At 37.2% G+C, this 12,638-nt stretch overlaps 1 protein-coding gene and 1 pseudogene across 1 annotated transcript; one reads left to right on the top strand and one right to left on the bottom strand.

Annotated features, from left to right (window-relative positions):
* The first annotated feature begins 1,367 nt into the window (after window positions 1-1,367).
* On the top strand, window positions 1,368-3,455 carry LOC117343033. Its single transcript, XM_033905358.1, has 2 exons — window positions 1,368-1,799; window positions 2,337-3,455. The coding sequence occupies exons 1-2, from the start codon at window positions 1,421-1,423 to the stop codon at window positions 2,624-2,626; spliced, it is 669 nt and encodes a 222-aa protein (XP_033761249.1). The 5' UTR covers window positions 1,368-1,420; the 3' UTR covers window positions 2,627-3,455.
* Window positions 3,456-7,155: 3,700 nt separating this feature from the next.
* LOC117342675 lies at window positions 7,156-9,626 on the bottom strand (annotated as a pseudogene).
* Window positions 9,627-12,638: the final 3,012 nt, after the last annotated feature.

The raw sequence follows: 12,638 nt of genomic DNA, 5'->3' as shown, positions 1-12,638 counted from the left end.
TTTCTTACAAAAATGTCAATTTTATCAATAATTTAATCTTTCTAAATATCATACATATCTATGACCAGGCTAAATGAAGTGTATTGGATGTGTAACTAGAATGTGCCATGCATTAGTTTTTAATTAAGTCTAACTAAAAATGCATATTTTGTACACCGTTTATGAACACAAATTTGTAGTGTATCCTAATGTAGCAATATTCATCTTACTTCTTTGCTGTTCTTTTTTATAACCATTATGAGTATACTGTTTCGCTATTACAATCCTGTAATATATGTTTGTGGATAGGGCTTTTATAAGTTGTTAAAAAGTTATGCCCAATCCAATCGTGTCTAAACAATAAAATACGTTCAAATCAAACCAGGTACTAAACAATATAGATACCGAGACGACTTCCTTGGAAGTAAAGCCACTTTGCGTGTTGCTTGTCGGCAATTATTACCTTCCCGTATACACGTATTGTTACCATCTCGTACACACTTATTGTTATCATCTCGTACACACTCATTGTTACCATCTCATACACACTTATTGTTACCATCTCGAACACACTTATTGTTACCATCTCGTACACACTTATTGTTACCATCTCGTACACACTTATTGTTACCATCTCGTACACACTTATTGTTACCATCTCGAACACACTTATTGTTATCATCTCGTACACACTCATTGTTACCATCTCGTACACACTTATTGTTATCATCTCGTACACACTCATTGTTACCATCTCGTACACACTTATTGTTACCATCTCGAACACACTTATTGTTATCATCTCGTACACACTCATTGTTACCATCTCGTACACACTTATTGTTACCATCTCGAACACACTTATTGTTATCATCTCATACACACGTATTGTTACCATCTCGTACACACTTATTGTTATCATCTCGTACACACTCATTGTTACCATCTCATACACACTTATTGTTACCATCTCGAACACACTTATTGTTACCATCTCGTACACACTTATTGTTACCATCTCGGACACATATTTGTTACCATCTCGTACACTCTTACAACCATAGAGTACATGCGCTATACTGGCCATATACATCTGAGGAAAATAACAAAGCAGGTATCGAAACGTCACTAGCAATAACTTTATTGGCTGTGTTAGATAACCTTTTATATAGCTATCCTTACCAACCTGAAGAGCATGTTTTACAAAATCATTTATTAGTTCTGTCTCGATCAAACAACAAGTTAACTGCAATAAAGAAAGAAGGATTTTATTTAAAATGTGAAAGAGCAAGCTTTTACAATTATGTAGGCCTAACTGTACGCAAGAGTTACGCATCACATAAATATAAACCTTTTGTGGTTATCTCCCCTTGTTTATCTATGACGTCATTTCGGAAAGACGTGTGTGTGACGTCAACAGGTTTTTCGATTTATTTGCCACATGTTGAAATCAAAGCGCACCCCGTTTTTGGCCTTCATCTACAACGACAATATGGGAAACAAAGTAGGTAAAGAGCTTGAAGAGAACGAAGAACAAGAAAAAGAATATGAAATTTCGTTTCTTCAAGGCAGAATGTCGGCGATGGAAATCAGGGAAAAGGTCACGGGGGAGGAGATTCAAACGGGGGTTGATGGCAATAAGAAGGAAGGAGGGATCGCGTATTATGTCGGATTTGAGGAGAAGAAACCATTGCCACCACCTCCGGTAAGACTTCTCAATCGGCCACGTATCGTAAACAAAGTGGTTAGCGATCTATATGACGACGATGAAAGAAAGCTAATGGCAGAGATATTACAAAACGAAACCATGAACCACAGAGGTAAGATTTCATTGTTTACATTGTAAAGAACCCCTTTAAGTTTCGACTTCAATGCATAACACCATAGACCCAAAAAAGTCGATCGGGTATTTTACATTTTGAAAACTCAGTTGTATTTCCATATTCGCCACAGACTCTCTGCTTTTAGTCCCCCATCCTTCAGATAGCGGCATCACTGTTTATGAACTTGGAAAAAAAATCCAATTTGGGTACTTTACATTATTTATCTAATTTGAGCATACATAAAAGGCATTTGTGTAAATCGTACTTAATGCCATTGCATTTGCATGTTGGTTATTCCGTCGCACACGTTTAAGATGAGGGAAAAATCTTCCAATAAATACCACCTTAATGAAATAGACTTAACGAAACAACAAAATCAAAATTCAAATGAAATGAAAATGACAAGAGAAGCGGTACAATTATTTGCCGCCAATAGATCATATTTGGTCAATTTCGGAAATATGGAAGTTACGTTTTGTTGGTCGATGGCATTCATGAAAGTACACATCGTAATGTTTTGGTACAATTATACAGGTATTTCGGCTGCCACGCGAGAAGAGCGACATGCTCTCGCAAGACTACGAAGAGAGGAAATTGCCATTTTGAAGCACCAACGTCACGAGGCGAGAATGAGAGCGATCGAGGAAAGCAACAGGCGCCGAAACGAGTTACTGAACCAAAGACGGGCGGCTTCACATAGCAGGTCGAACCTCGTATCTACCAGCGCACACGTCCGTAAAGAAAAGTGCCAGGACGTGACGTCACACAAGAAAGGCAATCTAGTGTCATCTAGTTACACTTACGTACAAAGGACTTATACATGACCGCTTGCAATGCTATTTATTGATTGTATCTCATACCTGCATGTTGACCTCTGACTTTCCATTTAAGTAATACTCTGCGAAAGTCAGTCAACTTGCATAATATCAAATGCATTTAATTTCCCATAGAATTGTCCTGGAGCCAATGATGCTTTCGAAAAGCTAAAGGGAAGTTTCATACATTCATTCGTTGATTAAATTTGAAGATAATTTACTTTCGAAAATATTTTCTGAATATAATTCGGTAAAGCTACCTTCCACGACAATATATATATACAATATATATCGGAATATTTTGGAATTTCTGAAGCCTAGATAAAGGACAAATGTATAATTTTATGTTAAAATCCAGGAAAATTTCTTTCGTAATAGATTTATTAAACTTCAATATGATGAACCAAGTCAAAATAGGTGAAGCATTACTTAATGTGGATATTAATTAACGCTAAAATTGTGATATTAACCGACGCAAAGCGAATGCCAAAATAAAAATATGAGGATTGATAAATATACATGTTCATGTCCGGCTAAGTTAGCGATGGCAGATATTTTATCATTTGACTATATATGGAAATGAAGAATAGACCGACAGTCCATATGTATCAATATATCTGACGTCTCCAGAAAAAGATGAAAAAAGAGTCATTCCTGGCCGCCCAGAATATGACGTCATGAACAATAGTATGACGTCACCACTGTGATATTAACTGCACGTGTAATCTACGTCATAAATTATTACCTAGAAGAGTTCTTGTTCTTGTCAACCACAAATGCGAGCAATCTGATCTAATAAAAGTAAAAAAATGAATAAATACATAAATAAAGTACTTTATTATTTGTGAGTGTGTGTTTGTTGATATGGAAATTGTTTTTTTCTCGCATAACACAATACCAAGATATCGCAAACTAGAAGCTATTTTGCAGACATTGTCTAATAAATCGCTGCCCACACAGAGTCTTAACCAGATCGTGTCTGGCGATGACTGCTAATCTGTTTACAAACTGCGCTTTTTGCAATTTGTTTACGAACAACATTTGACTCTGTTGAAGACAAACATTTGTTTGTTTACGAGCAGCGCTCTGATATTTATGGGCTGTATTTTGTTTAGTTGTTTATGAGAAGCACACTTTTGATTTAACTTGCATTAGCTTAGTAGTCTGCCTGTATTCACAAGATTGCAATATTTTCATGATCATAAAATTGGGTTACCTCCCTTGATTGTTCATGCATGAATAATGTGCCTCAGGTAGGCCTATAGCAAAGATAATGAAAAGGCCGACAGGTGTCTCCGTTAAAGTATTGTTTTGTTACATACTGGCTCATTGCCTTATAGCCGGATGCTCCTGGATTTATTATTGATAAAAAATGTTGTCGTAATGAAGTTTCCGTGTGCTATTAAACGTCCTGTTTCATGAAATACACATTTCATCACACAAAAAATTACATCTATCAGTAGTATTGGGAAACAAACTATAAGCTTATATTAGTTCCTCTCCTGTACTTCGATAAAAGGTTGAAAGTCACTCACACACTACCCATGCTTGTCTGTTTGTCTAGAACATGGAATGCTACCAAGAACAGCACGGTCTGATTACATTTCACCAACGTCGTGTCTCTTCGTCTTTCCGAGTTCGTAATATGTCATAACTCTAACTATCAAATATCGTGACTGCCCAGATATCGCAGCTCTGCTTATGATATTAATATAAAATTATAATTTCACACTCCTTATTTTCAAGTTTATTTGTTAAGTCCCTAATAAAAAGTCATTGACATGCCGCGTAAAAATGGTAAAAATCTGTTTTCCAAACTATGTCCAATATCTTGCAGGCAATTGCAACATATAAATGCAAGCATTAACGGTACATTTTGGAAGTAATTTAAATTACGTATGAATTATTGTGTACTGAATTTAAGACTACTGTTTTGATTATTTGGTGTTTCAAGATATCATAACAAATATTTCATAAATACGCTTTAGTCTCAATCAGTTTAACACTAACGTGTATTCATTGATTAACTAAACAATCACAACATTTTGATTCCAATTGATACACGGTTCTATCAACATGCAATGATATTTACCTCGGATTTCGTTTCTATGGTCAGGTATCGACCTTATCAAACGGTTATAATTGTATAATATCATGTTTTGTCCGTGTTTCCCAGTTCTATCCACAGAGACCTAAGGAATACTAGTGTTATTGTATTTTGGCAATAACACTTCGTTCATAAACCTTAAGTCCAGCGTATAATCCCTATCGCTTAATTCACACTGTGCAGTCACTGCAAATGGTCCTGGCACGAATTCATAGCCTACGGTTTATAATAATTTGCCATGTCCCTGTGCTCCAGTTGGTTCTATATGAACCACAAAGGCTTGCCACGTCAATAACACGTGATCAAGGGGTCGGACCCAATCTAATCAAAATAAGACTTGTAATTTCCACTCCTCTACGTTACTCTACGATACACTACAGTGTATCGTGGAGTATCGTAGAGGAGCGGAAATTACAAGTCTAATTTTATTTAGATTGGGGTCGGACCCTGGGGTTCATTTTTCATTTTGGGTCATGGGAACGTGGCAAGCCCCTGTGATATGGTCCGTGCATATAATGTGATACATTATGTTGTAGGAAGCTATCTGTTTGCTGAAGATGATTCTTTCATATTTCAAAGGGACTTGATTAAGACGAGTTACTCCCCTTCGTACGTTCAAAGTAAAATTAAGTTACATGCGTTTTTTTTATTACACTGATTGACTGAAATGATATGCGAAGAAATATCGTATTAGTAAAATCTGTGTCCCAAGGAAAAATTAATGAGCAACACGTTCCTGGTTGTATTTTTTTCCTAGCGTGGAACTTAATTCAGAGGTGCTTGTGGAATCGTACTACAAAGCTAAATGATAAGGTTGTATATGGGGTTTTGCCGACAGACATGCACATTATTGTGCATATGAATTCGACCGACTGCGCTTTTTCTAGCTACCGTTGTAGCGGAAAATCACATTTGACAAATTTTCCTAGAAGTGTCAAATGCTTTTTCGTGACGGAGGTAATTCCAATTAAAGAGACAAGGGATGTACATAAGTTCCATATATATAACCGGAATTTTTAATTCATAATAAACCCAGTATTAAAAGTAATTATGATATCCGGTGTCGTGGTAATCTAGGAGACACGTCTTATCAATTATACTACATCACCGAGTTTAATTTAAAGAAATCCAACAAAGATTTACGAACATATATCGCTATGAATGTATACACCGCCACGGGATGCCGCCGGAAGAATGGATTCCGCCGGGAGACACGTCTAAATGAGTCGGAAATTATTGGGATGAACAACATTACTGGGTGAGTTTATATTTGAACTTTTATCTACTAGTATCATAAATAGGAATTTCTATTAAATCACTATCGAAAAAGTTATGTAGGGTATACAATGTATACGTCCCTGGAGAAACTATTTTCCGCCATGGTAATTAAAACAGGTTTGTATAAGAATCCTTGGCAGGGTAACCGCCCCACGTTCCGTGTAAGGATATATGTAACCAGGTCCCGCTTTCACAAACGTTCCTTACCTTGTTGATGTTGATTACGGTGTATTACCGTGGTTACCACACCACAGCTGTATGTATGACTGTGTATTACCGTGGTTACCACATCACAGCTGTATGTATGACTGTGTATTACCGTGGTTACCATATCACAGCTGTATGTATGACTGTGTATTACCGTGGTTACCATATCACAGCTGTATGTATGACTGTGTATTACCGTGGTTACCATATCACAGCTGTATGTATGACTGTGTATTACCGTGGTTACCATATCACAGCTGTATGTATGACTGTGTATTACTGTGGTTACCACACCACAGCTGTATGTATGACTGTGTATTACCGTGGTTACCACATCACAGCTACATATATTACGGTGTATTACTGTGGTTACCACATCACAGCTACATGTATTACGGTGTATTACCGTGGTTACCACACCACAGCTGTATGTATGACGGTGTATTACCGTGGTTACCACACCACAGCTGTATGTATGACGGTGTATTACCGTGGTAACCACACCACAGCTGTATGTATGACGGTGTATTACCGTGGTTACCACGCCACAGCTATATGTATGGCGGTATATTACCATAGTTACCACATCACAGCTATATGTATTACGGTGTATTGCGGTGGTTACCACACCACAGCTATATGTATTACGGTGTTTTTCTATCGTTACGACGATACAGGTTTTAAATTGATTTTAACTTTTCTTTTGAAATAGAATACATCTATAGATGTTCATCACCGGAAAGTTATAAACATGTTATATACATGTTGCATAGCATACATAGATTAAGATTCCAACACTTCATGCAATCCTGTCTTTAAATTACACCTAATGTATGTTGACCACAGCTATATGACTTTACACAAAATAGCCTAGTGTTTTGCCGCGAGGCTGAAACCATATTCCAAATTGGGTATTATCAATAATAAAACACAGATCCACATTTTTATCTTATTTATCTCATTTTATTGATAACAGCATAAAAATAAAAGGCGACAACTAAAACTTAATGACATAGCAAATCTTGGCACAGAAGCACAATATGTGTGCACGGAATTGTATATCAAAATAATAAATCAACAAAGTAAACAAAACAAAAATCTCTGAGCAAAAAATATCAATGCATGTACATAAATACAACATATTTCAATTTCAAAGTTTTACGTAAATCTCTACTCGAGCTTATATAAATATGTAATATCCATGTAACTATAAAATTGACAGTTAATGACCGATTCCTTAGTACACTTCCTCCACTGTAGGGCCTGTACTTGTCCCGTCACGTGTCTCCTGACCACAGTTCCCATGAGGTCCCCCTCTGGTATTACCCTGTGGGGAACCTCCGTGGAGTTTGGTCATTATAGGTGAACACAGTTTCTGGAATTCCTTTAGTTTATATTCGTATTCCTCCAAATCAGCCATTGTGTTACTGTCCAACCACTTCAGATTATCATCACATCCCTGACTGACAGCTGATTTTTCCTCTGACGATAGTTTGTCTCCAACATTTTCCATGGCCTGTTTGACACTGAAAATATAGTTCTCGAGCTCATTCCTTGCGGAAACTCTTTTCCTTTGTTTCTCGTCCTCATCTTTGTATTTTTCCGCGTCGGCTACCATTTTCTCAATGTCCTCTTTACTCAGACGTCCCTTGTCGTTGGTGATGGTGATTTTGTTGGATTTCCCCGTACTTTTGTCCTCGGCCGACACATTGAGTATCCCATTAGCGTCAATGTCAAATTGGACCTCGATCTGTGGAACACCTCGTGGTGCTGGAGGGATACCATTTAGTTCAAACCTTCCTAGTTGGTTATTGTCCTTGGTCATAACTCGCTCTCCCTCGAACACTTGGATACTGACGCCTGGCTGGTTATCAGAATACGTGGTAAATGTCTGTGAGGTTTTGGTTGGAATTCTAGTATTCCTTTCGATCAGCTTCGTCATCACACCTCCCGCTGTTTCTATTCCGAGGGACAGAGGGGCCACGTCCACTAGAAGAACGTCCTTTATGACGTCACTACTGTCGCCATTGAGCACAGCGGCCTGAACTGCAGCACCGTACGCCACTGCCTCGTCAGGATTGATGGACTTGTTGAGCTGTTTTCCGTTCATGAAATCTTCCAGCATTTTTTGGATCTTTGGTATACGTGTAGATCCACCAACCAACACGATCTCGTGAATTTTGGATTTGTCCATTTTGGCGTCGCGAAGTGCCTTTTCCACTGGTTCTAGAGTAGAACGGAATAGGTCGGCACACAAATCCTCAAATCTGGCTCTCGTGAGCTTACTGTAAAAGTCTATACCCTCAAACAGAGAATCGATTTCAACGCTTGCTTCACTGCTGCTCGACAGAGTCCTCTTTGCACGTTCACATGCAGTACGTAGTCTCCTCAATGCCCTGGTGTTTTGACTCAAGTCTTTACCATATTTCCGTTTGAACTCTTGCACAAAATGATTGACTATCCTGTTGTCGAAATCCTCCCCACCTAAGTGTGTGTCACCAGCAGTAGATCTCACTTCGAAAATTGACCCCTCGTCGATAGTTAGAATGGACACATCAAATGTTCCTCCGCCGAGATCAAAGATGAGGACATTTTTCTCTCCTTTCATATTCTTGTCCAGCCCATAGGCCAGAGCAGCAGCGGTAGGTTCGTTGACGATTCTGAGGACGTTAAGTCCGGCGATCATCCCAGCATCCTTTGTCGCCTGTCTCTGAGAGTCATTAAAGTAGGCCGGCACAGTGATCACAGCATCCTTGACCTTTTGACCCAGAAAGGCTTCAGCCGTCTCCTTCATTTTAGTAAGTACCATGGAACTAATCTCCTCCGGTGTGAACTGTTTTGTGGTGCCATTGGAATCCACCTGAATCTTTGGTTTACCTGCGTTGTTGACGATCTTAAATGACCAATGCTTCATGTCCGATTGGACATTCTGGTCGTCGTATTTACGCCCAATTAATCGCTTTGCATCAAACACTGTATTCTGTGGGTTCAAAGCTACTTGACCCTTAGCTGCGTCACCAATCAGTCTCTCCGTGTCTGTAAAAGCCACATAACTAGGCGTGGTCCTGTTACCCTGATCGTTGGCAATTATTTCCACCTTCCCGTGTTGAAATACTCCGACACAGGAATATGTCGTACCTAAGATCTATTCCAATAGCTGGAGCTTTACGTGTGTTCGCCATGTCGGTATTCAAGTGTCAAATCGAAAGTAGAATATGTACTGTTTACTATAATGTCCTGACGCTGTGTATGTATACTGCACACAGATATAATATCTTCTCTCTGCTACTTCCGTGTAGGACTGATCACTTTTCTGATTCTGACCACAACTTGTACTCGCCATGGTTATATACCCTTCGCCGATATTTTCAGGAATCATCTCGTGTATCTAGAACGTCCTGGTAAATCGTGAATGATCCAGAACGTCTGGAACGGAACGTTCTGATGGAAGGGTCAGTCTAGAGACGTCTCGAAAGAATTTAGGTCAGCGGTATATGAGGCACATCAAGGGGTACAGACATCTGAGTTGGTGTATATGTGAAGGCTTTACCGCTCTCCTAAATACTGTTTTACGGTCCATTGACCAGATAATTAATGCCAACAGTCATGATATAATAATTGTGATTACTTTTAATATGTTAAAAGGGTTTTTATTTAGATAAACACTACAATTTACTGTTCTAGGTAATTAAAGTTTTATATCTGAAATCTTGAATAATTAACTATTTACTATAGGTAACATGTCTAGCTGTTATTGAATAGTCTATATGTTAATTATTTACTTATGAACACTATCTCATAAAACATTGATTTCATTGACATTATAAATATGGGCCCATCATTGAATCGTTTAAATAATACACTGTTTATGGCAATCGATCACAGCAGACAACATGAATACAATTCCTCTCCGCCATCTAACTTTGCGTTAAAAGAATCCACATTATATCTTTGAGTGTTTGATACAACAAAATCTTTATTTTTTACTGAATGATAAGGTATTGTATAAAAAGACACACTAGTGATTAACGCATTCATACATCCATTCTGTGATATACAACATACAGCATGTACATACAAAACTGCATTATACAGCTGTTAAGTCCTTCTTCGACCCGTCAGTGATGGTAGGGGCTAAAAAGGTCGAAATCATAAAGGGAGGTTAGGAAACTAAAGAAACGTTCAAATAAAAGAGGTGAGGGATAAGCGCTCATTTAATTTAAGTAATTTGGCAAGTTTTGGATAGTGGTGGAAAATATTCGTATCCCTGCTACAATACAATATGGTACATAATATACATGTTTAGTACTCGTTAGATGTATAACTGACACCGATGGTAGAAGCCAAAACTATTAAATCTAAAAGTGAAATCAGAAAATCGATATTGGTTTAAAGGGGCTTTCCTTCGTTTGAATAAAGTTTAGGTCGTCAGAATTAAACTTCTGGAAAATATGGGTTTTTTCAAGTAGTAAAATGTTTAATCTTTCCATGAGTACGGCAGTTTTACTCTCAAGATTAATCGAGTATTAAGTCCTGAACATTTTTCATTCGACCCGAAGTATCACTAATTACCACAAAGACATGTGATATTTGTATACGATACGCCTTTTTCTGCACATTTTGGCGTTAATTTCTTTACATGTAGACACAAACACTCATATAATCATCGTTCGGACATAGATTTCATGAATAGAAATTGTGCATGTTTCTGATGTCCGAATGAAGGAATGCCCTAATACAGTTTATCGCAATTATAACCGTGATCAGACTGTCCGGTAATTTATTACCACATTTAAAACGATTGTGTAAAACACTCAGACGTGTGCGGATAACACGGGAACAGGTATCTATAGTATATAATCTAACAATAGGCAAATCAGAATCCTGCATGCAGTGATTGAAAAGATTGAAAAATCAATCGGAGTGTGAGGGAAATTGATATAACGACCTAGATAAATATTTCAGATAGTGATGAGAAGAACACTTCACCCAGAAACAATTAAGATTTTAGACGTGACAAATCCGCCATAGTTATAACGTCTTGTCTATATACTTAGACATTAATATTTACCGGGGGCGAGTATTTAGATGATAACTCAGACTGTTAAATACAAGACACAACTGTCTACAGCACTATTAGACTACACCACATTTATTAACTAGTAAGTATAAGCTATATCTAATGATTACTGATATTATTCAGATCAGTATGATACAAAACCACGTTACATAACCACCATCTACAAAAAAAAAAAAAAAAAAAAAATAAAATTATCATGGTTATTAATTCGTATGCATGACAATCGGACCCTTAACCTCAATTTACTTTTATGTGTTCAATAGTAATTTCTTATCTAACATTCAATACAAGAAAATAATGATTGTAAAAACAGATTTATTGTACGAATACAGGAAATCATCAATAGTACACTAGGAATGAAGTAACGCGGGAAATGATCTAATTTACTTAGCATTTTGATTTAAACATATTTTGTTTGCATATTTAATATATATACACTGATGGATTGGGCACAAGTTTTCAAAAGTATACTAAACCCATTCCAGATATTAATCAATTATACATGCAAGAGATGACGCTAGAATATACACTATTATTGAGAGAAAGAGAGAGAGATTAAAATGCGTTGTTTATTTTTTGTTTGTTTGTTTGTTTTGGGGTGTTAGTTTTTTTTTTTGGCGGGGGGTGGGGGGGGTGGGGGGGGATATATTGAGTACAATCACTGTAATATCTGTTTGCTAATTTATTGATATCGCCTCGCTTTCGATATGTATTGTCGCGTTCAAATATAGCTTGTTCTTATTTCCTGGTCAAACTGGCCACAACAATAAGCATCAGGTCGCTACCGAGTAGCGGACATTAATTTGAGTTATCTCCCTTACAACAAAATCTCGGTTTTAATTTGTAAACAGGCCCAAGAAGCATTTCTTTGGAAATAATTAATAATATCCCCATCGTGTCCGCAAACATACATGTTACGCTATTTTTTTGTGAAAAACAATTGCCAAAAATTCGATAAGCTTTTGAGTTTTGAAGGGAAAAAATTGTAATTTCATTCCTTCAAAATAAATAATATCATATGTAAAAAAATGAAAAAAAAAAAAAACAATGTGAGAGAGAGATTGTATATGCCAATGCAGAAGATTTGGTTTGTTTAGTTCAAAGAATACGAGATGAAAACACAATGACATTTGAGTATAAAATTGCACGTTCCACATTGTGTGAAAATGTTCTGAGAACTACAAACATGCCTTTTCGTTGCAGTCCGTTACAACGAAAATGCCACAATGGCATCTCTGAATAGAGTTAAATCCACGACCAGAAGATGGTAATATGGATTTCGTGTAAAGCAATTTATTTAATTTAGACTTACATAAGATAATATTATGTGCTTTTTCCAGAAATATGTC

The sequence above is a fragment of the Pecten maximus genome, chromosome 14, assembly GCF_902652985.1.
Source record: "Pecten maximus chromosome 14, xPecMax1.1, whole genome shotgun sequence".
Taxonomy (NCBI): Eukaryota; Metazoa; Mollusca; class Bivalvia; order Pectinida; family Pectinidae; genus Pecten; species Pecten maximus.
This window is presented reverse-complemented; position numbering and strand designations above follow the sequence as displayed.

Excerpts from the sequence above, each read along its gene's own strand:
- LOC117343033 (XM_033905358.1), top strand. The coding sequence starts at position 1,421 with ATGTTGAAATCAAAGCGCACCCCGTTTTTGGCCTTCATCTACAACGAC. Across the intron at positions 1,800-2,336 it reads CGAAACCATGAACCACAGAG|GTATTTCGGCTGCCACGCGA; the intron begins GTAAGATTTCAT and ends ACAATTATACAG.